The sequence below is a fragment of the Coccinella septempunctata genome, chromosome 8, assembly GCF_907165205.1.
Source record: "Coccinella septempunctata chromosome 8, icCocSept1.1, whole genome shotgun sequence".
In the NCBI taxonomy this organism is placed as follows: Eukaryota; Metazoa; Arthropoda; class Insecta; order Coleoptera; family Coccinellidae; genus Coccinella; species Coccinella septempunctata.
The window spans coordinates 31,831,432-31,855,557 of NC_058196.1; the positions used below are offsets into that span (position 1 = coordinate 31,831,432).

At 39.0% G+C, this 24,126-nt stretch overlaps 1 protein-coding gene across 4 annotated transcripts; it reads right to left on the reverse strand.

Moving 5' to 3' along the window:
- Window positions 1-1,389: 1,389 nt before the first annotated feature.
- LOC123318656 (phosphatidylinositol 4-kinase beta) lies at window positions 1,390-23,969 on the reverse strand. Of its 4 annotated transcripts, none has more exons than XM_044905339.1 (11): window positions 23,725-23,969; window positions 10,042-10,281; window positions 9,716-9,941; window positions 7,483-7,946; window positions 5,430-5,844; window positions 3,538-3,984; window positions 3,156-3,359; window positions 2,912-3,093; window positions 2,631-2,849; window positions 2,321-2,574; window positions 1,390-2,262 (listed from the first exon to the last, which is right to left on the reverse strand). In XM_044905339.1, exons 2-11 carry the CDS (start codon window positions 10,215-10,217, stop codon window positions 2,078-2,080), a joined length of 2,772 nt encoding a protein of 923 aa, XP_044761274.1. In that variant the 5' UTR covers window positions 10,218-10,281; window positions 23,725-23,969; the 3' UTR covers window positions 1,390-2,077. The 4 variants fall into 4 exon arrangements, with proteins under 4 accessions (XP_044761274.1, XP_044761275.1, XP_044761276.1 ...); XM_044905340.1 differs by lacking the exon at window positions 23,725-23,969 and adding an exon at window positions 20,392-20,547; XM_044905341.1 differs by lacking the exon at window positions 23,725-23,969 and adding an exon at window positions 20,252-20,336.
- Between the last annotated feature and the right edge of the window lie 157 nt (window positions 23,970-24,126).

The window sequence follows — 24,126 nt, forward strand, 5'->3', positions numbered from 1 at the left end:
AGGGTTAATTGGGAGAATAATCTCTGGCCACCATCGATCCATAAAGTGATCATAATCTATCCGTTTCCTTGAGCATTATGAAATTCATAAATCACTTGTATTGAGTTATTGAATTTAATACAGATATGATTGAAATAGGGGTGAAATATTCAAGAAATAATCTTTTCACTATAGTGGATAAAGTACATGTTGTATATATTCATTATTATCACTGATATTATTATTTTAGTCATAGAGGCTGCAAAATTTACTATAAGGTCTTCTTGAATAATGTTAATGGATTTTTTAATACTGTATATAATCAGTTTTTTCCCAAGTATTCGTTCAGAATATATGTATTCATCTGAAGGATTCTCAAAATAAATATTTTTATTATAATTATTATTGTTTTAATTTATGGATAAAATCCTGCTTAAACCACCATAAACCCATAAAATGGGAGAAATTCCATAAAAAATCTGCTAAATAGATAAAACGCAAGAACACCTTTCGAATTCTTGCTCATCGCATTCTGAAGAATTAGTCCATAAAATGATCGAAAAATAAAAATTCTTGGTCCAGTTCAAATATCTAGTTCATTCGAAAACCGTTAGATGGCAGCACTAGTTAGATAATACTGGTTACCAGCAGCCCGTGCTGGTGCACTGAAATTTCCTTCACATCCACTATAAGTATATATTGTAGATTCGGGCTTGAAAATTTTCAGAATTGGAGGAGTTGTTACGGAAAATTAACAAGTTCACATAACAACCGATAGATGGCGCTGTTCCAAATAATACTCATAGTCCGAGTCCCCAGCCCTATATAAGCAATTCAATTTCTTCGCCAAATCGTACGCGGGCCAGTCCGCTGCGTTCCTGCGTCACAAAGACGCAGATGGGACTCCGGCCCTCTGCCAGGCATGCCGTGGCAGAGGGCTCCCCCTCCTGAGAGGGGAACCTCTGCTTCGGCAGGTTCCCCTCTCACGGTGGGAACCCCTCTTGAGGGGGGAACCTCTGCTCGGCAGGGTACCCCTCTCTCTGAGGGGCCCCTTCTTGAGAGGGGAAACTCTGCTAGCCAGAGTCCTCTCAGAGGGGCACTCTCTCCGGAAGGGGAGAGTACCCTCGGACACACACAAATAGAAACAGAACTCACTTTTCATTAACGGAAAAATTCTGGTCGGTTCCGGCCGCTCGACGTAAAGTTTTTTTGGGACACCCGGTATAAATCGTTAAAATTTTTATGTTCTGCCTGTATACTTAGTCCAAAAACTTCTCCGACTGCCCCCGTATATCCCTTGTAAATTTTGTACCCAGACGAGTGAAATGGTACAATTTTGCCTACTAATTTGGTCACTTTTTCAAAGGAAAATTCGCTTATTTTTGTCGAATTCACTGAGAGAAACAAATGTTGACTGGGATAAATGATTTACTTAAACATTTAATGGCAATGATACAGTTAAAATGTTAAGACAACTGATTTTTTTCACATAATAAAACTGCGTAACTGGTGTTGAAAACTTTGAGCATTTAACAACATTTATAAAAAATTTTGACCTTAGTAACATACGGGCGAGTATTTTAATTGATTCTTAAATATATTACTCACAAAGATATATTCCATTCTTCACATCAAATGAATAAATAACAACTTATACAAAATGAGAACGAAATAAAATAACGAACATTGTTGCAACTGAAATGATGAACTTTTTTTGATATATCAAAAAGATGTTCGAGTCCTTCCTTCAAATTCAAAATTTGACTAATTCGATAATATTTCAATCTAGAAACCTTCCTCAGTACAATTTCCTATACTTAAATTTTTCTCATAAGTAACCCCGCTACTTAGCAGAGAATCACAGTCGATATTTTTTCCAGTATTCCTAAAATTACCTAAAAAATCTCATCATCAAGGAGGACAAAGACTATCTTTTTGAAAATCAATCAACTACGCGGGCAATGATTCGAATGGAAAACACCTTCGATTGAAAAATTCACTATAATTATAATTTATAGTCTTTGCATCGTTTATATATTAAATATTAATAATATTACATACTTTCAAATATTAATTACAGTAAAAAAATTATCACACTTTATAGTATTCCGTTCGTAAAGTATTGAAAACCGTCATAAAGTTTTGTTGATAACGAGTGTATACTTCCCTCCACCATCTTGTTCACTTCCAACTGGAGCTGTTCCTCTGTCATGTTCATGTGGAAACGATTCTTCAAATTCTGTACAGTGGCCGCGCCCGATTTGAAACACGGCAATTGGGAACCTGCAGGAAGAAGAAACAAATCAGGCATCAGCCTCTCTCCCATTTCGCTCAATCTCACCTGATCTCATGATCTCGACCAACGGTATGATCATGTCCTGGTGTTTCCTGGCGGCGATCAGACCCTGCAGTATCAGTATCTTGAAATACTCGAACATGTCCGAGTCCTCGCCACCCATGATCTCGACGAACTCAGGCGTGAGCTTGAACGGCGACGTCTCGAAGCCGAGGTTCTTGGGCGACGTCGACAGGATGAAGCCGAAATCGATGTGGATCAGGTGGCCGTCGCTCTTCAGCAGTATGTTACCGTTGTGCCTGAAAACGAACGAGAGTATGAGACGTGTGCGTTTTGACCCCTTCAGATAACTTACCTATCTTTCACCTGAATCAGGTAACAGATGAGACAGTAAGCGGCGCAGCTCTGAACGAAGTTCTTCTGCGCGCTGAGGAACGCTTCGGAGGTGACTGGGCCGTACTCCTTGATGAAATACTCCAACAGCGACATCTGTCCGTGCTTCTTCACCTGATGCAACGAGATGGTGTTCAGTATCGGCTCGATGAGACCGCTGTCGTTCGAGAGACACAGGATCCTGAGGAAGAAGAAGAAAGATCATAGATTCATCGATTCGAAACCTTCAATTTCCCAACTTACTTGTACGGATGAACCCAGAGCGGCACGCGCTCCATCTCCCAGATCTTCTGGAACATCTGGAGCAGTTGGGAGGCCATCAGTTCTTGCCGCAGATCGTCGCCGCACTTCACGATCACCGACAGTAACTTCCAGGTGGGAAGGTGACCGTACGGCGAACTCTCCCGCACCCTCTGCTCCTTTTCCTGAGGAAGAAAAGTTAGGAGTTGAATAAGCCCGAAGGAAAGGGTCGAAATCGAGGTCGTACCTGCCAGGGTTCCTTCAGGACGGCTGCGGACGGATCCTCGGGATCGTGGGTGAACTGCCTGCTCTGGCTCTCGAAGAACGACTCGCTCAGTCTCTTCCTGATGTCGATCGCGGCGATCCACATCGGCGGCTCTCTCGAATCGCTCGAATCCTGGCTCATTTGCGAGATGGTGTCGCGATCTATCGGTTTCTTCATTTGTGTGTACTGAAAGAAATGGTATTTTTCAACACCCTGTGTATCTATTCAACTGGGACGAATCTGGGGAAATTTCGAGAGTGTCTTCACTCTCTTGAATTATACAAGAACAAATTAGACTTCATTTCCTTGTAACATTTGGCGACGAGACAGGGACCACTCCAATCTTTCAACACATCAAACCTACCTGTCGCGATATCTCGTCGTCCTCCTTGCTCCAGTCCGGATCGTTGTCGTCGCACAGCATCCCGCACATGCTGAAAGCGGACGCCGAGTTGTTGTCGTAACCGCCGAGGTTCTCCTCCGATTTCGTATGCCTCAGGCTGGGCATTATCTTCGGCGTCACCGGCGAGCTGTACAGGTCGTCCACCTCCACCACCTCCATGTAGATGATGTAGGGCGCCTTATCTTTCGAGTTCAGCACCGCCGCCACCTGGGGCGGTATCCTGACCACGTGGTGGGGCGCCGAGCTGTTCAGGGGGAGCCACACGCGCGCCGGCAGGTTCAGGTTGAGCGTGGTCAGCTCCGCTACCAGTCTTGTCGTCTTGGCCTCCTTGGTCGGTATGGAGCTGAGCAGTTTACCGATCAGGATCAGGGCCTGGAGGAATTCTAATTGGGGCGCTAGCCTAGGCGCCTGAAAATCCAGATATGAGAAAGTTTTTGTCCTATACTCCATCATTCACATTTATTTTAGCAGTCGGTTGGCCGTGAAATAATTTTCTCAAGTTTTTGTAACTGGAACGGATTAAGGTTGACACTCATGAAATGACGGTAATGTCATAACGCCGTTGCCACAACTAATATCAATTTTTATTACGAAAATTCCGAAACTGATTGAAAAAGAGACAGGGTTTCAGGAAGTGCTATTTAGAATTCAGGTCCGCTCATTCAAATAGTTATACCGTGATATCCTAAAATCCACAATACGTCAGACGGTAGCGAACATATTCAATGTAAGAGAATTTATATAATGTTTCATCTGGATCTAAACGACTTATATTTCAGCTGAATATTTTCCCAATCAGAAAGATTGTGAATGAAGAGGATGACAAAGAATTTCCTTCTATTGGGAGACCCAAAAAAGTGGTGGCATTTGAGAATTTTATGTTTGAGTGAATTAATGCGAAAAGTTTACTACAGGATTTTCGATTAATGTCATCGTAGAATAAGTTCCCGAAAATTGATTTTTCTATTTTTCATTTGACTTGTCCTATACATTGTAAATGTCTTAAGGTACCAGTAAATACCTAATTATTATTATTATATCAATGTATTAAGATGAACAGCCACAAATACGCCCCAGTTGTCCTGTAATTTGTTCATTCATGTGAAGTTTTTGTTCAAAGGTGAAGTTCATCTTGACTTGAAACTTCCTTTAATTCCTTTTACTTATATTGATGCAAGATGATTTTTGTTGAAGAATACAACATTCTTGTAATGATCTGTTAATTCCTTCGGGAGATAACCATTCCCAACCACTGCATCATATGCATTTCATCTTCGGGTTAATATTTTTGAAATCTACAACTGATGTAACGTATTCAAACTTAAGCCGAAGAAGATAACGAACATTAACTCCCCTCAAGCTAGTGCATATTATGATATTATACTGATCTCTTGAATTTTCCATGCAAATAATTGGATTTGGTATGCCTTCAATCAATTTGTACAAACTTCAATTATGTTCGTCACATATTTTCCGAATAGATTCGACATTGTGATAAAATACGTAATAACAGAAACTTTTACGTAGAACAGACAACATAGCGTTGTATTAAAACCCAAAAACGTTTTGACAAGCGTCATAACCCCACATTTTCGTACTATACAGAGTGAAATGTGTCAAATTTCCATGGCGGCCAACCGAGTGCTAAAATAAAAGTGAATGGAGTACACATACTGAGTGTATACAGGTTGAGTCTTCGACTTCGACCCAGCAGCCAACAAGCCAAGATTGCATTCCCTCCCTTTCGTCCTTAAAGCTTCCATCTTTGCTCCGGGATCGGGAGACAGGATTCAATCTTGGTTTACTCGCTGCTAGGTGGAGCTAGAGAAAAAAAATCATCGGAGTACACTCACCGAACAGGTACATTCAGTCTTTCGTCCCTTCAGATCGTTAACCAGTCCCATGCAGCTGTCGAAGCATATGCAGCCGTTGTCGAAGGCCCTGCCCGAGCTCAGGTCGCCGAGGCAGAGCTTCGTCGCGGACGTAGGGGCCCGCGACGTCAGGACGGACGCGTCGCTCTGCGACCTCTGGTGAGACTTCTTGGAAGGCATCGTTGTACAGGTGGTGGCGGCGGCGGCCGGCTTGTCCAGCGGCGCGGCCAGCGTGACGGCCATCTTGTTCCGCGGCCTCAGCTCCTCGGACAGGATGAGGTTCTTCAGCTTGACGCTGTGCGGTTTCTTCTTGGTGGCGGTGACGGGGGCGGCGTCGGACCCGTACGCGTCCAGCAGCCACGCGCACTTCAGGGAGAAGTCGATGGACTGTCGACATCTGAAACAGGTTTTTCATTATCCTTCAATATCATTTGTTAGTTTGTTAACCGATTTTAAGGGCGATTTCACTAGTGGGTGGAGATTCAAGTACACTGCGCAAAAAAATTAACGCACATTCTGAAAATCTCAATTTTAATGAAAGTTAACTCTACATTGACTTCATAACTTATTTTTTATGTTCTCTCGGGAAGGTTTTGAACGAAACAAGACACATTAAATGGAAGAAAAATTCAGGATTTCATCGAATCTTATGTGAAAGAAGAGAAATGAACAATTTTCAAAATACTGAAATGCTGATAAGTGATTTAATACTTGGTATTTCCACCCCTTGCGTTAATTACAGCTCGGCAACGACGGTTCATACTCAAAATGAGTGATCTTGAAATGTTCTGGTCTAATCATTCCCAGATTTCTCCGAGTTGGATTCCTAAGTCATTAAAAGTAGCTGGTTGATTTTCTGAACTTCTCAGCCTTCTATTGAGGTTGTCCCAAACCTGCTCAATCGGATTGAGATCTGGACTTCTTGCTGGCCATTCCATTCGAGAGACTTCAACCTCTTCAAGTTACTCCTGAACGATGCGCGCACGATGGGGTCTGGCATCATCGTCCATAAAAATGAAATTTTCACCAATGTATGGGGCAAATGGCACTACATGCTCTTCAAGAATGTTCCTTATATGTATACTTATCAGCATTCATAGCTCCATTATCAACGACCACTAGGTCTGTGCGAGCAGTCAAAGATATTCCACCCCATACCATAATCGATCCTCCCCCGAAACCAGTAGTATTCGGGAAATTGCACTGAGCATATCTTTCATGTGGACGTCTGTATACAAGGGAACGTCGATCACAATGGTGGAGGCAGAATCTAGACTCATCTGTGAAGAGAACTCTTTCCCAATCGGCCTCTTCCCAATGGATATGCTCTCTCGCAAAATCCAAACGCGCCCTTCGATGGGCTGGGGTAAGAGCTGGGCTTCTTGCCGCGACACGAGGCCTTAAATCATATTCTCTGAGGCGATTTCTCATTGTCTGAGTGCTAATTTGCACCTCATGAGTTTGCTCAAGCTGAATTTGAAGGAGGCGAGCGGTTGCAAACCGTTGTCTCAACGAAGAAACTCTCAAGTAACGTTCTTGAATGGCAGTTGTTACCCGTGGTCTACCCTGTCCTGGTCTTCGGACATTCATACCTGTCTCCCTGAATCGCTGCAACATTCTGGACACACTTGTATGGGAAACTCCAAACCTTTCTGCAATTCTTGTGTATGTCCACCCTTCTTCTCGCAAAACTACCGCTTGGGCACATTCCTCTTGGGCCAAATTGCGTGTTTCGCGTTGCATAGCGATCGAGTGTAGAAAATCAAACGAAAGAAAAACTATTGATCACTGGAATTGATCGAGAACAACTGATTTTAGAATGGAGTCACAATATATCCAAAATCTGATAATATCATCTTGAAAAAAAAATCTATATTGAAGAAAACCGTTGAAAGTGGATAACATATGCATGCATAATTCTGATAAAAATAATTATCATTGAGAACACCTTCAGTTGTAGAATAAATTTGAGATTTCCACAATGTGCGTTTATTTTTTTTGCGCAGTGTAGTTGCCCAACATTTATTAAACTCACCTATGGACCAGATAGGGATGTATGACCTCGGCCACGTCGTGCATCTGTATGTACATGCACACCAGCTGCGGCAGGTAAAAGTCCACCCCCTCGTCCGGGAAACTGAACAGCTTGTTGGCGATGTAGCTCTGCACGCCCGGCTCCTTGCTCTTGAACAGGTAGTGTATGGCCATCGCGACGTCGAACACCCTGCTCTCGAGCAGACGCAACAGACCGAAACTTTTCGACACTTCCGGCCTGTCCGACCTATCACCGTCACTTATAGTCCGTTGTTGTTTTTGCGTGTCGACGGCGCACGCGTCGTCCGCCTCGTCGGACGCGTACTCGCCGTCCTTCTTCGCGTCGGCGCTCTGGAGGCTCTCGCGACTCAGCTGGATGCTGGACTCCCTGGTGGTGGTCGTCGTGTCGCTGGAGCCGCTGTCCGAGCCGCACAGGATGCCGGAATCGTCGGAGCCTAGGCTCACCTAAGGGCATCAATCGATTTTTAGTAAAAACAAAACAAAAAAATTATTCTTTGTAGCCTGAGACTCCCGGTATCGTTCGTTGAAGATATTCAATTAATTTACGTTTTATTTAAACAGCACAATTTCCTTTCGAAATATGTACAGGGTGGGCAAAATTCGTCGTCTACTTAGGAGATCTCCAGAACTATAAGAGCTAGGAGAAAATGGATGACATATTTCCGAACTTTTTTAGAAACAAAGAATTGTGAAAATCGTAGCTTCTTACGATTTTTCGTTTTTAAGTTATTGGCAAAAAATGAAATTTTGACGATTTCAAAGAGTTCTCATAACTTTTTTGTCTTTGAAGTTACAGATCTGAAACTTGAACCTTCTACAGGCATTTTCCTACGAAGAATCCACTGACGAGCTCAAAATATTTTAATTTTGAATCCTTAGGCGAACTTTCTCGCTTTTTAAATGCAGTTCTATTGAATTTTTCACTTTTGAATCTTTCGTCCGTAGATTTTGTGTATAAAAGTGCCTAAAAAGGTTCAAGTTTCAGATTTGTAACATCAAAGACAAACAATTTATGAGGGATTTTCGAAATCGTCAAAATCTCAATTTTTGTTTATAACTCAAAATCCAGAAATGATAGGCCGGTCCTGTTTTCAGATCTGAATTACTCTGGAAACAAGAGCTCGAGAATGTGTCATCCTTTTTTTTTCTAGCTGCTATAGTTCTCGAGATACCCTGCGTAGACAACGAATTTTGCCCACCCTGTATTTATTGGGTGAGATTTTGACAACTATTTTAACACTAGATTCTTGAGATCAAAAGAGACTTTTTTCTTATCTCATTTTTTCGATTTGGCTTGGTGCAACTTCATCCTAGTCCAATAAAGCCATTGGTTGGCCGGTTGCTGATGATCTTTGTCATTTCATTAACCTAACTTTATTGTCGTGTCTGTCACTTTCAAGTAAATTATTATATTCTTATTATATTCTGTTGTTGAATTAGCATTATTATTGATGATGATATGGATTGTCAAATAAAAGGTACCTAAGTTTATATAAGTAAAACACTTTCTTTGTAAGGTCTTGTGTGAATTTGTTCTACTAATGTTGAAGAGGAACGTGAAGAAAATGTCCTTATTGCCCTTGTTAGTACGAATACGGTGAATGATTGCCAAGCAAGTGGTGGTAATTTACGAAGGGCACTCAACTTCTAAACGGAAAAAAAAGAGTTTGTTGCTAACTATGGTATGATTTGTGACACCAAATTGAAAATTAAAAAAGACTGATGGCATAATAATAAAGGCAAAAGAAAAGGCTTGATATTCAATACTGAATTCATTCAATTTTCAAAATCCATCAAAAATGGGAAGTTCTGCAGCCAGTTCAACAAATTATTTGAGGTTAGAATCCCGCCCTTAAATACCTAAGTGGTCATTACAGGAGCGCTTAAATTTATGGCTAGCTTTAGCCATTTAAATGTTACTTAACAGTTGGTGCAACGTAATTCAAGTTAAGGGTTCATTTTAAGGGACCCTTAACACTAAGTGCGTTTGGTGCAAACGGGTCTCAGAGTGTTTGGATTTGTAACGTTCCACATTAAATTTTTGACTGTTAACGAGATGAAAAATTCCTCTTTTATGATTAGATATATAAATGGGGAAATTTCTGGTACAAAGAACATGGCTCACTCTGTATATTTCATCCAAGAGTTTCTCTAACCAAACGAAACACTTTTCCAAAGGCAATGGACAAAGTCTGTCTCGAAATGATACTCACAACTTCATCTCGTTGTCTAGTCTTAACTACGGTACAGGAATGAACTTTGGAGGCGGCGAGAATCCCGCCGGCACCCTTCTCGCACTCCGGGCTCGGCGTCACGTCAACCTCCGGGATCCTCTGGAGGGCGGAATCCAAACTGCGGTTCCTGTGGTGGAGGGTGAGGTTGGTCACCGTCGGCGTCGTCGTCACCTGCGCGACCGGCGGTAGGAGGATGCCCATAGACCTGCGAAACGCCAGATATCGAATTTTGACAGACGACACCATTTGACAGTACGAAACGTCACTTGTCAAAATATATCATAGAGGAATCGAGCGAGGCTCACCTGAAATCCAGACTGAGGTTCCTCTGATGGGTGCTGAGTCTGGTTTTTCCGTTGACGGAAACAGCGGGTTTTCCGTGCACCGAAGGGACGGCATCTTTGAAAATCGTCAATTTGTGACGTTTAGTGTGGGCCAGGCTAGACGGCGCCGGCTCCCTGAATGGTATGTGGTCGTTCATGGCGTTAAAGGTTGGCTCTGAGGAGGATGCTACGCTTCATCTTGAAGGGGTTATCTACGGTTACCTGGAAGAAAAAAATCGAAATCAGTCATTGAGATAGCTATGGGTGAAATAAAACTCTAATGAAGATATGTACAGGGTGAGCAAAATTCATTGTCTATTGAGGGGATCTCAAGAACTATAGCAGCTAGAAGAAAACGGATGACACATTCTCAAGCTCTTTTTTCATGACTAATCCAAATATGAAAACAGAATAGGCTTATCATTTTTAGATTTCGAGTTAAAAAAAAAATTGAGATTTTGACAAATCCGAAAAGTTCACACAACGTTTTTTGTCTTTGAAGTTACAGATCTAAAAATCGAACCTTCTTAGGCACTTTCATACGTGGAATCTACTGACGAAAGATTTTTTCCCAATTCGAAAATAACAAATTCAATGAAAGTTTGCATTTAAAAAAAATTCACGTAATGATTCGAAATGAAAAAATATTTTGAGCTCGTCACGTATAAGTGTATTCTACTTAAAAAAGTGCCTGCAGAAGGTTCAAGTTTCAGAATTGTAACTTCAAAGACCAAAAAGTTATGACTGTTATGAGAACTTTACGAAATTGTCAAAATCAAAAAACGAAGCATCGTAGGAGGCTGCGGTTTTCACCATTCTTTGTTCATCCGTTTTCTTCTAGCTGCTATAGTTCTCGAGATCCTCTCAGTAGACAACGAATTGTGCCCAGCCTGTACGTTAATTTTTAGAACACTCAGTAGATAGACTAAGAGAGTTCTAGACCATCTAGGTCGCGACTTCCAACACCAGCTTTGTAATAATTCAAATTGCTCAAATGAATTTGTGAATAAAGATAAAATAAAGATTGAAACCACTGTTCTGTTTAAAAAAGTGATATAAAAATAAAAAATTAAGAGATTGAGGTTACAGACGAAGTATTTGTGGATGCAATACAGTGTTTCGTTATTAAGCCTGTAATCATTTTCTTTTTTGTATTATTGATTTTTCTCTCGTAGTTTGTTTTTGAATGACAGACCTGGTTTACGAATGAATAAATTTTTTCAATTCTAATTTACATATTCAATTTTTCCTTCACATCGCTATACAAAAATGCATTCTATCTAGTCCAGGTGCACCAATTAATTGCCTAATATTTCATCTGTAGATAAATCAATAGAAAATCACCAGATAATCGAAAACAATGGAATGACCAGATACGAATGTTTGTTTTTATTTTTGTTATATCGACCAATCTCCCTGAATTTTTTAGATGACATAATTAACGATTGAATTTTTAATAATTGTTCCAAAATTGAAAAGCAAAGCCAGCTATACTTTTTATGTTCAGGATTATTTTTGAAAATTTGGTAATCTATCTAGTTTTCTGAAAATTTGCTGATGAGATGAATATGTCTAATGGAAATCCATTATTTCTTTAATGGAACAAACATACACGAGCCAAAAACTTAGAATAAATTTGATATACCCTTCAAAGATTCCACCAAAATCACCCAAACGAAAAATTTTGCTGAGCATGCAAAAAACGAATCACCCACTAATTAAGGATCCAAGCTCACAATTCGATCAAAGGCCAAGAATCATAGTTCGCAATCAATGCAATGCGAGAACTGAACACTGCAGCACTACGACAATTAAACAGTAAGGAGATACTGGTTTGAACTTCGGACACAACCTGTAGATTTACTACCATGGCAAATTCGAAAACAAAACTGAATTCTATCGATGACGGATCCTTATCTACCCTGGTGTCGTCCGATCCTTATCGCGTTATCATCGGAATGCACATCCACCAATTAGTACCGGAGGTAATAAAATGCTGCCTTAACAAAATAGAAATAAAAAATGTCCCACCTGACGTATCTAGCGAAATCAACAAAAGAAGTGAGGATTTGGGCTATTTCTGACATTCTCGACGTTTCGGCAAGCGTCTGCTAGACGTCTTCAGGGATTCTCCAAATACAAATCGAAAAAACGGGAAAAATTTCCTCCTCTATAATCGTTTCTCGTTTTGCCGAATGAAAATGTCTCGCTCAGTTCCACACGAAGAATCAAAAGTTGCGGACAACGCTTTTAATCGGTATCATCCGCGTAGCGCCTAATGACTAAAATGATGCGATTGCAAGAAACGACCGCAAGTCCTCGAATCGCTCGAAAATATAGCTATTATTGGAAGTAATTAAAACAATCAAGAAAACACGGAGTTTATCTCGAAAAGATACAACGTCTATCGGCTGACTTCTATACAAGATTGCAGTTATTAGAGAGCTAGTGCATTCTGCACATTTTTAATCGCCAATAATCGACGGAAAAAGACATTTATAATTCATAGAAAGTGAAACGAATCGCTTCTAAAAATAAACGGATCTTGTATTCAAATGTAAAAATTACGTCAGGTCAATCAAGCTTTCGATTTCACAATTCACATCTACAATCTGATCTTCAGCGTCTATTTCGAAGAAAACTTTCGTCATCTACTGGATTCGACTGATATTATCACCCAACGAGAAACAGCGATTTTTTATTCATTTTGCACCAGAAGAACAGCTGTTTCTCCATTAATGATAAAACGCAGAATTTTCGACCTAAATTTATAAAATCAGTATTTCATATTTTGTAGAATAATGCTCGAACATAATTTTTGTTTTAAACGAGTGAAATCTCTTGTTCCTCTTTGGTTAAATCACCATTGGAACCGATTGGCACACATGACAGTTGACATCTTTCAACTGTCAACTATCAGCAACTGTCAATCATCAGCAACTGTCAACCATCAGGCTTTTTTCCGAATTTGGTGTCACTACCCCTTGGGTCAAATTTCAAAGGTCTGGCATCAAGACGATTTTTTTTCTATTTATTTTTTTGGCGTGGCCAGCGTTTGGCCTCGTAAAAGCGCGCATAAAAACGAGGCCTTGAAGTGTAATTGAGGTTTCACTCGAGGTGAACGACGTTTTTCTAGATTCTTGGATTTTATCGACTGACCCATAAAAATTAGGACGTACATATGTCGATAATATACATGAAACACGAATTTGTCAATATTCCAACCGGGACATCCACAGAATACACGTTTTTCTTGTTCGATAGGCCCAGATGATTTTTTACGTTTTACTGTACTTAATTTCTACAAGATGATCAGATGATTTTCCTGTCGGCAAATACCGAATAGAATTTTCTGAGCTTATATCATACATTGACGATTTTTTTCAATTCGGAGCTCAATAACACGAAAGCAACCATGAATTCCGGTCATATTTAGTTGAATCAATACTGAGGAAACTTTTTTTTATGGAATAATAATCCAACAAAGAGATACTGGGAACGTGGTTAAATTTGGAGAGGCCTCGACCTTCATATGAGAATGCCAGAGTACATTTGACCTCACACTCGATACATAGCCGCTACATCGTTCACCAATAATTGATAGCAAATTTAGATTATTCGTTTATTTATATTATTTTTGTAGAAAATTCCACTACATCTTATCTGGTGAAATTAAGAGCGAACACAATATCGAAAAACTTAATTGACGAGATAGATCATCGAAGATTCCAGACAATTGATAAAAATCATAAATGTCGCGTATGTTTTGATGAGGAAAAACCTATATAAGGTATATGTTTTTTTTTAAACCTGCCTTCTTTGATTTACCCATCATGAAAAAACATAGAGCTTGTCGATTTTTAGAGCGACTACCTCACTTGGCAACGTCGCCAACGGCATTTCTGAGCGTATCAGTCAGCCCAGCTTCGTCATACGTAATTCCATCAACTACCCACATATCCCGTGAATTGTGAATATATCCCCGTTCTCATCACTCAAAATCCTAATCTCCAATAACAATGAACAGCCATTCAGAAGCCAACGGACCGGAAACGAAATAATATAGGGGAAGTGTATAACTTCGTAGACCGAGTGTGGAAGTGTGACCGTTCTAGGGATGCCACATTTGAATAAATCCCAGAAACGACGATATTTCGACATACATTTTTATCGATATGACCCAAGATCCACCGATTTGCCATAATAAAATTAATTTTATGAATACCGTGGCCAAAAACACTACTCTCCGATATATTGTACCCATCCCTGTCTGTTATCGGTGCTAACCTCACTTTTATCAACCTAACCTAACCTGTATTTGTAAGAAACGTCAGGTGGGGTTTAATTATATGATTAACGTTCGTTAAACGTCAAAAATGTCAATTCTATCCGTATTTTTGATCCTTTTCGATTTGGCTCCAGGGTTTAGAGTGCAATCTTGGCACCGTCTTTTCACCATCGGCGAGACGCAGCGGTTTGAGCCAATAGATCATATTCCGAACCCCCTAAATCAGCATCAACCACTCTGTGCTCTCGAAATTAATATTTATCGACTAGAAAAAAAAAAACGATATTTGTCGTCGACTTGGGCATCCCTAGGGCGAGTACCTTTTAAAGGGCAACATGTGGCGGGCGTTTCGTCCTTGTCTGTCCCCCCTGGTGCCATCCGATAAACAATTCTCCACTATAATTAAAAGGAGAAAGATCCGTAACCGATAATCTCAGACATTCCGGCACGCTTCAGCTGTCCCATGCTCGAGGGAAAATATAGGATGCTACCATTCGAATGCACCTGGACCTTTCTATAGAAATCCATTTGGATGCACATCAAAAATAGTGCACACACTAATAAGCCTTCGAAATAGTTCAACTTTCATCGTTCCAACTAAAAATATTAAATAAATTAAAATAGAGAAAGATTTAAACCAATTTCTCATGAAATTATAAGATAATAACAGAAATTAAGGGTTGCCAATTACAAGAAAAAGTTTTCATAACGCAACAATCTTTTTCTATGTTATGTTTATGTATTTAAGCAAATTGCATTGCTTTACTTACTCATATTTCAAGTTCAATATGAGCTTGCTGATGGAGAAGGAAGATAATGAGAAAACTCTTCCAAATTCACATGGATAAATTGAAAAATATGAAATATACATACAGGGTGAGTCTTTGACTCGAACAAATAGATAAATTGCTCGCTTTTCAATGCAAAAAAAGTTTTACAGCGTGTCCCATATCTGTGATCGATAATATTTTCCAAATGGCAATTCTACCTTTTTTTATGACTATTCGATATCGAAATTCTTGAACGCTAATGCGTACGAGCAATTCGAAGACTTCTCCGGCAAGATCTACATCTACGAGGAGTTCATTCAACTCCCGCTGATTGAATAAATAAGGGGGAACTTTCGATTTCACTCTCTGTTCTTGAATTACGTCCACGGAAAAGCCTTCAAATTCTTATTATCGATGGCGATAAAGGAAAAGATCGACTGCGTTCCCGAGCAAATGGGTTTAGAAGAGTTAAGATTTCATGCTGGAATAGAATAGACTAGAAAAAAATACGATAACTTTCTGACGTGACGGTCATCGATAACACGTGTTCACGTGTTACCCCAATCGAATTTGTAGTCACTTCTTCCCAGTCTCGCCCTAAAGTCCAGCAACCCCATTCGCTAATGGCGACGATACCAATTAGCATAATGGATAAGCAAAAACGGGCGCAGCTTTTGACAACCCCGTGGACGATAACACGCGAAGCACCGACTAAGATAAACCGAGAAATGAAAAGTTCCTTTTCCCAGAGGTGCAAGCGGAACACTAATTCTTGATCTACTCGTGCAATTTCACGAATAAAGATCTTATATTCATTTCAATTGAGGTTAAGGGAGGTTTTGACTTCACCAGGATTGTTTTTTTCCCATAACGTTGTTTTTTCGATAGGAAAAATAACTCTGAACGTAAAGAATTGGTGAGAAAATTTATAAGTGCCAATTTCCTATCGACTAAAGCCTTTTTTTATGATCTAAAAAAATTTGCGTCAATGGGAGAATGGGGAATTCTCCTTAATTTGGTTTATCACTGCATATGCTAGTTTAAACTGAACAATTATGAGTTTCATTCATGATTTTTTCAAATGCAGCGCAGAAACTGTTCAAAATCATTCTTCGAATATGTGGTTTAAAATTTAAATCGCTTTGTGCGGAGTTTACGATTTGGCAACAGCGCCTACTAGACAATAAAAAGAACAATGTCCGATCAACTTGTTTATAAAATAACAGCTGTTGATTTACAGGCGCGTACTTACTGGCGAGCTTCAACTGCAACCAGCCATAAAAATCCCATAAAATTTTACGACCTTCCTCGTTCGTCGCAGACTTCATAGACAGTCATCTTTGTCTATCTCATCAAGATAATGTATTTGTTGTCCTTTATTATCAAGGCATATTTCAGTCGATGTTGCCAGCTTGTACAATTCTCACAAAACGCTTTAAATTTTAAATACCCATTTTTATTTTTCATTTTTAAGTGTTTAAAATATGTTTTTTTGGGAAACGGTTGAAATGGTTATTTCAAAATGTGACGTTTCAAAGATATTTTATGAAAAATACATCATTTTCGTCAGAAGGAGTATTCTGTTGCCTCTGTTTCGAATGAAATTCATCAATGAATCGATTAAATCCAAAAGACACAACACAGTCGATAAATCCGGGGTCATCGGGGGTCCCAGATATCGAAACAAAAGAGCAACGACACGAATAAATCGGGCAATAATTGCCAAGTGACAATCTACTTTGGAAAATGTCTAAAGTCGATATCAATTCGGTTCGTAGGAATTTACGCGCTGAAATGATCAAGTTTTTGGATCATAAACCCCTCTCATGAGCTTTTCGCTGTTCGTCTTCTGATATACAGTGCGTCGCGTTTGAAAAACGACTCTATTAAATGTAGAAGAATGCAGGCCTAGCTTATTGAAGCAAGGCCCATTCATTCCCCACCAGAGACCATAACACAGGACTAACAACTCCTCCTTTCGTATGGTTAACCTTCAAGTAATGAAACGTGTACAACACCTTTTGTTATTCGCCCAAAGGACGTCTCGAAGAAAAAACATCAATCAGTCTAGCTAGACCATGCCGGAAACGGGTCGAATCCTTTTAAGGTCATATCCTGTTGATTAGCGTAGTTGCAGGAAAGAAGCCACTAACCCCCCTACAGTCCGACGAAGATTCGTGCTTACCCCGCGTGAGTCACGTCTAGACTTATCTACAGAATTCTTGAATGTCAAACCTAATCCAGACGTAGAACGTCAAGTGATCGTTGGGAACATTTTTTATCAAAGTTTTGAAATAATTCAGATCATTCTTTTCTGTTGCTCCTCTCGGCAAGCCAAACGACACTCAATATCGTGAGAAACGTGCATGGATAACTCCGCCACATATCGTCTTTGCGAGGCTTCATTGACGCGCGAAGTAGATTGGTCTCGCAACATCCGAAGGATCAATTAAAACTTTCAACAACTTTCGTTCATCCGAAGTTTGACGCGTGTAACGAGGAAGAAATCACGATAAAATGTTCACAGAAGTTTAATTACGAGTAGGGCAGGTAAATCAACCTTTGAGGGCTCAAAAAACATAAAGGTTCTCTTTGCTTCATCGGTCACATCTTAGAATTGTCAAGTATTTGTTAATAACTCTTAAACGAACCAAACGATTGCGTATAGTAAGAAGAAATATGGAAGAAGGGTTGATCTGGAAAATACAGGGCGAGTTTTTGACTCGTACAAGTATTTTAACAGTATAGATTCTTGAGGTCAAAAGAAACACTCTTTCCCAATGCCATTTTTTCCGGCTCAGCCCTGATAAAAAGATATAGCCATTTTAAGTTTACATAATGAGCTGTGCCACCCGTGAAAAAACAAAATAACCTTCAGAATAATAAGCTAAATCTGTGACTACACATCTGTGGATCTTTTAAAGCGAGTTTTATTCAGCCAAAGTACCAAATTTTTCTAATTTCACGAATACTTTTTAATTTTTGAACATCAAAATACTCGAAAACGTTCAAATATTCATTAGAAAGCATCCAACTTAGTTTGAAGAGTTGGATTCTTTGAATTTTTGGTATTTTCATGGTACGTAATGGTCATAATGAGAAAACTGGAAGACGTCGGTGACATCTTGTGTTCGAAAAAGATTCATCAAATAAATGAAAAACTATATTCCGAAATTAATTTCATTCGATAAAACCGTTTGTGAGATATATCTAAAAATAACATTTTTTATGTTTTTTCAACAGCCTGTATATTTTAAACCGAGCCGATTCGGAAAAAATGGTAAGGGAAAAAAGCGTTTCTTTTGACCTGAAGAATCTACTGTTCAAATATTGTTACGAGTCAAAAACTCAACCTATATACAGGGTGTTCCTAAATTGAACGTACAAACGAAAAGGGGAGATTCCTTAAGTGAGTTTAAGAAAAAAAAGTCCCATAAACATGGGGTCGCAAACGTTTCGTTTTCGAGATACAGAGTGTTGAAGTTTGAATTTTTTTCAAGTTTTTTTTCTCATAGTATCAACACTTCACAAGATATTCAACTGAAATTTGGCATAAATATTACATTTTAGAGTTCTCACCACGTGACATGGCAATTTCGATAGAAGATCTACAGGATGATATTTTATCTGGAACACTGCCACCTGTTCTTCTGCAGAACTTTTTTTTGGTGAGCAACTGTTAATTTGAAAAAATGTAAAAAGAAGCTTTGTTCTTATACTAAACTTTTCAGTCTCTTGAAAAAAATTCAAACTTCAACACTCTGTATCTCGAAAACGAAACGTTTGCGACCCCATATTTATGGGACTTTTTTTTCTTAAACTCACTTAAGGAATCTCCCCTTTTCGTTTGTACGTTCAATTTAGGAACACCCTGTATATAATTTCTAATCACAACCGAAAAAAAATTGCCTGGGTTATCTTCTTCGATGATAAACGCGAATATAAGCAAGTATCTTACCGATAATAAAACACTCTCGATCTAGGTATCAATCAATGAATACAACTACGTCTATTACGGGGTAAACAATGCCAGGCATTCACTTAATCCCAGGATCGAATTTCCAATTAAAAATGGGTCGTAATAAGCCGCGGAATGTCGGGAATGTTGGATGTTGTAATGTGCACGTAATCTGTCGATGATTATTACATACATACACTTGCACATCATCTAAACTTCAAGGTCGTCGATGTTTCACACAATTGAGAGTCTGCCGTCAAATCCGTGAACAGTAATTCGGTAGAAAAAACACAACGAGAACTAATTACTCCTAGTCTCGAAATCCAAGCGTCTTGTTTTAAAAGTCTTCGCATCTGTATTTTGGAAAAATTCCAAACGGACTTCTAAAAGACCTTCGTGTAAAATTTTGTTTCAAGATAAATTCCTCTTTCATACTGTTAACCGAATATTTCTGTTGAAATTACGAATAGATACATCGAATCCTTATCGTCAGGTCCTATGTTCGTCTAGCCTTGAACTTGATCTGTTTTGTTATCACGATCCCCAAACACAGAGAGTACACATACCGTATTATAAAAGCTGCAAATATTATGCCAATAATCTCTTTGATATTGGGTATCATTCCTATAATAATAGACCGCAATTCGAACACTCATTTGGTTTTAACATTTTTATTTTACAAGCATTTTCAACAGATGCTCGGGTAGTGGAAACAAAATTCCATGGAAAATATTCCAGTTGGGCTAATTTCATATGGGCCACCTTGTATCCAATAAAAGAAAATTCATCTTAAACCGCGGTATTCAACGCCAGTTGTTCAAAATCGCGAAACTACATCACCATAAACGACTCCAATTCCTAAATTGATCCTTAGCACGTTCGAAAAAGATAACAAAGGTACACAATAGATTCTAACGAGGCTGTTAAAAAGCTTGGGGCCGATTAGATGGTTAATGGACTCGTAAGCAATATCGGAGAACAATACCCAAACTTGAGCGCTTAACTCGTTCGCAAATAAATCGAATCTAATTGCATCGAGTCCGGAAAATTAGCACGTTGTTGATTAGTCCAACAGGAAAATAACGATGGTACCATTCAATTCTCAGCGAAATAATCCTGGAATGTATGAACCTCAACGCCGGACACCCTGTATATCGACAAGCGTCAAATATTCACCTATAAAAAGGCCGTATCTCCCTTTAAATATACAGCCGAAAAATCCAGTAAAAGGATGAGAATCTCACGCATCATCGGCTAGAATCGAATGTTACCGAACCGCCAGACGGTCCTATAATTACCCGCCATGTCCCACTAACCTTCGCCAACGTCGCCAACCACAAGAAACGCCGCCTTGCACGCTCCGCGACGAACGCACTGCCGTACTTAGGTCTGGACTGTATCGGGATCCGTGCGAAAACGGCGACGGGGACTTTCGAACTGAAAACCGAACGCCGACGCTTCGAGGAGTTTTATCGCGATCATTCGTTATAGCTTATAACATGGCCAACGCGATACCACTTGTTCTCGCCATCGGAAACGTCCTTGGATGTTTCCGAAGCCGGCACATTCGCGAAACGTTCATGCGATCGGCCTCGTTTCGAGAAGACGCGAAAAAAGAATTGCATCCTTTCCAGAATGTACGGGAGCGGCCAGAAGATTCGAGTACGGGAGCTCCCGATCAAAATTCGGTAGTCGTGGCTTCGAAAATTTCCGCGTTTCCTCTCTGCTTGATCACCGGTTCCAGCAATCTGAGAATTTGAGCAATAGGGAATACTCCTTCTGACGAAAATGATGTATTTTTTATGAAATATCTTTGAAACGTCACATTTTGAAATAACCATTTCAACCGTTTCCCAAAAAAAATTATTTTAAGCACTTAAAAATGAAAAATAAAAATGGGTTTTTAAAGTTTAAAGCGTCTTGTGAGAATTGTACAAGCTGGCAACATCGACTGAAATATGCCTTGATAATAAAGAACAAATGTATATCTTGATGGGTCGTAAAATTTTATGGGATTTTTATGGCCGGTTGCAGTTGAAGCTCGCCAGTAAGTATGCGCCTGTAAATCAACAGCTGTTATTTTATAAACAAGCTGATCACACATTGTTCTTTTCATTGTCTTGTATGCGCTGTTGCCAAATCGTAAACTCCGCACAAAGCGATTTAAATTTCAAAACCCCATATTTGAAGGATGATAGTGAATAGTTTCCGCAGTGAATTTGAAAAAAATCATGAATTAAACTCATACTTATTCAGTTTGAACTTGCATATGCAGTGATAACCCAAATTGAGGAGAATTCCCCATTGGATACATACGCCATCTTCGCTCTGACAGTTGGAAATATGACCTCTATTTTGCCAGATGGCGCCAGAATGTCACCGTGACGACATCCACGTCATATTTTCGTCGAGGTATGAGTTGTGATGCTCTGACGAGGTCGAAATCGTGCTCAGCAATGTCAGCATCTACTCTTCCTCCACTAAATAGTATTTCTGTTGATACTAGGTCCATTTGGATCGTAGAAGTTGTTTTTTATAGCGAATCTTCGAACAATTTCTTATTTATTCAACTCCGGAATTCATCGTTGGATATCAAGAACCCATAAAACCTCTTTGAGAGCCTTGAGGTAAATTTAATATGCTATAAAATCTCATAAGAGCAATCATTCTCAACCAACAACAGATACTGCAAATATCAACAATCCTTATCGAATTTCGCGAACTAATAACATTCCTCGACCGATAGCTACCGGTAATCACACAGTTGGTCGAGCAATTTCAGGAATAAACATAGAAACAATTTCCGCATAAGTTGAATCACGCTGGTCGTGATCATTCTTTCGCGTTTAATCACGTACAGAAATAAGATCGGACAGCGACTGGCTTTCTTCATTTCTATTCCCGTAGCTTTCGTACAAAAAGTAGCTTGTAATCCACCTCGGATTGCTCATCGATAGACGCAATAGCGAATAAGCGATTTTTTTTAAATTGAACAAGAAGGGTGCAATAAAATATCAAATTTCAAAGTTGAATATATGTATTTCGTCACATTTATTTATAATCGGTTCATAGATATTATTAAATGTCCTTATTTATGACTAGGGATCACAAAAAAATAAAAAATAGAGTATTCAAGGGAGAAATTCAGTTCACTTCACCACTTAGCAGATGTGCCCTCGGCTGATAGTTCTCACTCTTGGCTTTCCACTGCATATGAAAACTACAGCTCAAACTCACTAAATTCACCACCACCTCAACACCAACATATCTGCAGATTGAAGAAGGCCATCGAAAATTGTTAGCCAAATTTTAAATTTTTGCGGTGATAATAAGAACTTGAAGGCTTTACAGTTACCAGATGTCCAAACACTAGGCAATTTCACCTAACTTTGGGCATAGTCAAGATTGTTTCGAAACCGAGGATGTTATCCTAGATTCAACGCCAAACAAGCCCTTTGTTGGAGACAATTTCGAAATTAAACACACTGTATCTGTTGTATCATCTGAAAACAAGTATTCCTTATGAATGAAATTCTCTATATCCCTTCCAGCAAGCAATAAAATATTCCATAATTGTGTAGTAATCACTACATCAATGCAAAGAAACATATGGATCAAAACAGAATTGTATCGATTGATATATTAGCAAGAAATTCCTAATGCTGACCATTTCCTGCTCAATTATATACATATATGGATATATGCAAAAATTATAGAAAGAAATCTTGAAAAACCGGAAATATTCACCTTAAAAATGAATGACTTTCAATCATTCGGAATAATGAATCGAAATAGACTGTCTGAAAAAATCTATTCATTTTTCTAAATAACATGTGAACAAATACATCATCATTCAGATATGCATCGAATTGAATAGGAAATTAATTAATTAATTAGAGAACAATTCAAAGTTTCACATTAAAAACAATTGAATTAAAATTTCCCTGTATGCTGATTGATTATGGTTTTCTTACTTGTAAGGTTTCACTTTAGAAACAGCAAAAAATGAAATTATAGATGCCAATTCTTCCACTCCAAACTGATTGAGAATATTGAAGAGAAAAAGTGTAGATACAAAAAAATTTCCACATTTTTCGTGTGTTCATATGGGGGATTCCCACTACGAGGTGAATTTCCCTTATTTGAAATACATATGCTCAAGAAACAACCCCATTTTCCAAGACGCAATGGAAAAACTGAAGGAAAAATTACAAGTATTACTATAACGAATTAATTCAAAATACTCTCTCTCAAATAAATCATTTTGTCGTCTGTTTGACAGTTCTTTTGTGAGGTGAATGTTTTGGCACAATTCTCCGAAAAAATACACCAGCAAACGAAATTATTTCATATATATTTATAGTAGCAATCTTGTGACAGCCAAACAATCAAGCCTGTATTTTCCTTGGTAAAACTCTGATTTACCACCCACTTATTGCGAATCACCATACATATATGCACTTATGTAGATGAGAAAGATTGCCCACATAGCAATAATAACGAAAGCTTTGAATGCAAATTGGGTGTGACATTTGGATGGACAACCTATATAAATCTCGACCTAGAGAATTCTGAAATATGAGGGAAACCTTGAGAAATCAGCAGATATTCGCAGGTTTCATTTCAATCAAACTAAACGCATAAATTACCTTATTCAACACTGAATATTGCACTTTCTATTCGGGGGAAGCTGGGATTGTCGATCAAATACCATATCGTTTCAAAACGTAAATGAAACCCTCCTTGAAACAAAATAACACATCAAATAACGCCACACATAACCTGCTTCAAAACTGCACGAATTGTTCGTAACTGAATATGAACAATCAAATTTAAAGAACAACCAAAACACTACTAACAAGCGACGCCATATTTTGATTAAAAGTTATGACAAGCCGTGACATTTAAAAATGACAACTGGTTCGAACGACCACAGAGCGCGACAATCTTTGAAATTCTGTAACAGAATGTGTCAAAATGGGAAGCGTTTTTTCGCGAAGGTTTTTTTTTCACGGATATGGAGCATGCGTATGATTGCCATGACGTTCTCG

What these genes read in the sequence shown, in the direction of transcription:
- LOC123318656 (XM_044905339.1), bottom strand. Translation starts at nt 10,217, where the DNA reads ATGAACGACCACATACCATTCAGGGAGCCGGCGCCGTCTAGCCTGGCC. An exon ending in CATCCCTATCTGGTCCATAG is followed by an intron (nt 5,845 to 7,482) that starts GTGAGTTTAATA and finishes AACCTGTTTCAG; the next exon opens with ATGTCGACAGTCCATCGACT. An exon ending in ACGACGAGATATCGCGACAG is followed by an intron (nt 3,360 to 3,537) that starts GTAGGTTTGATG and finishes CATTTCTTTCAG; the next exon opens with TACACACAAATGAAGAAACC.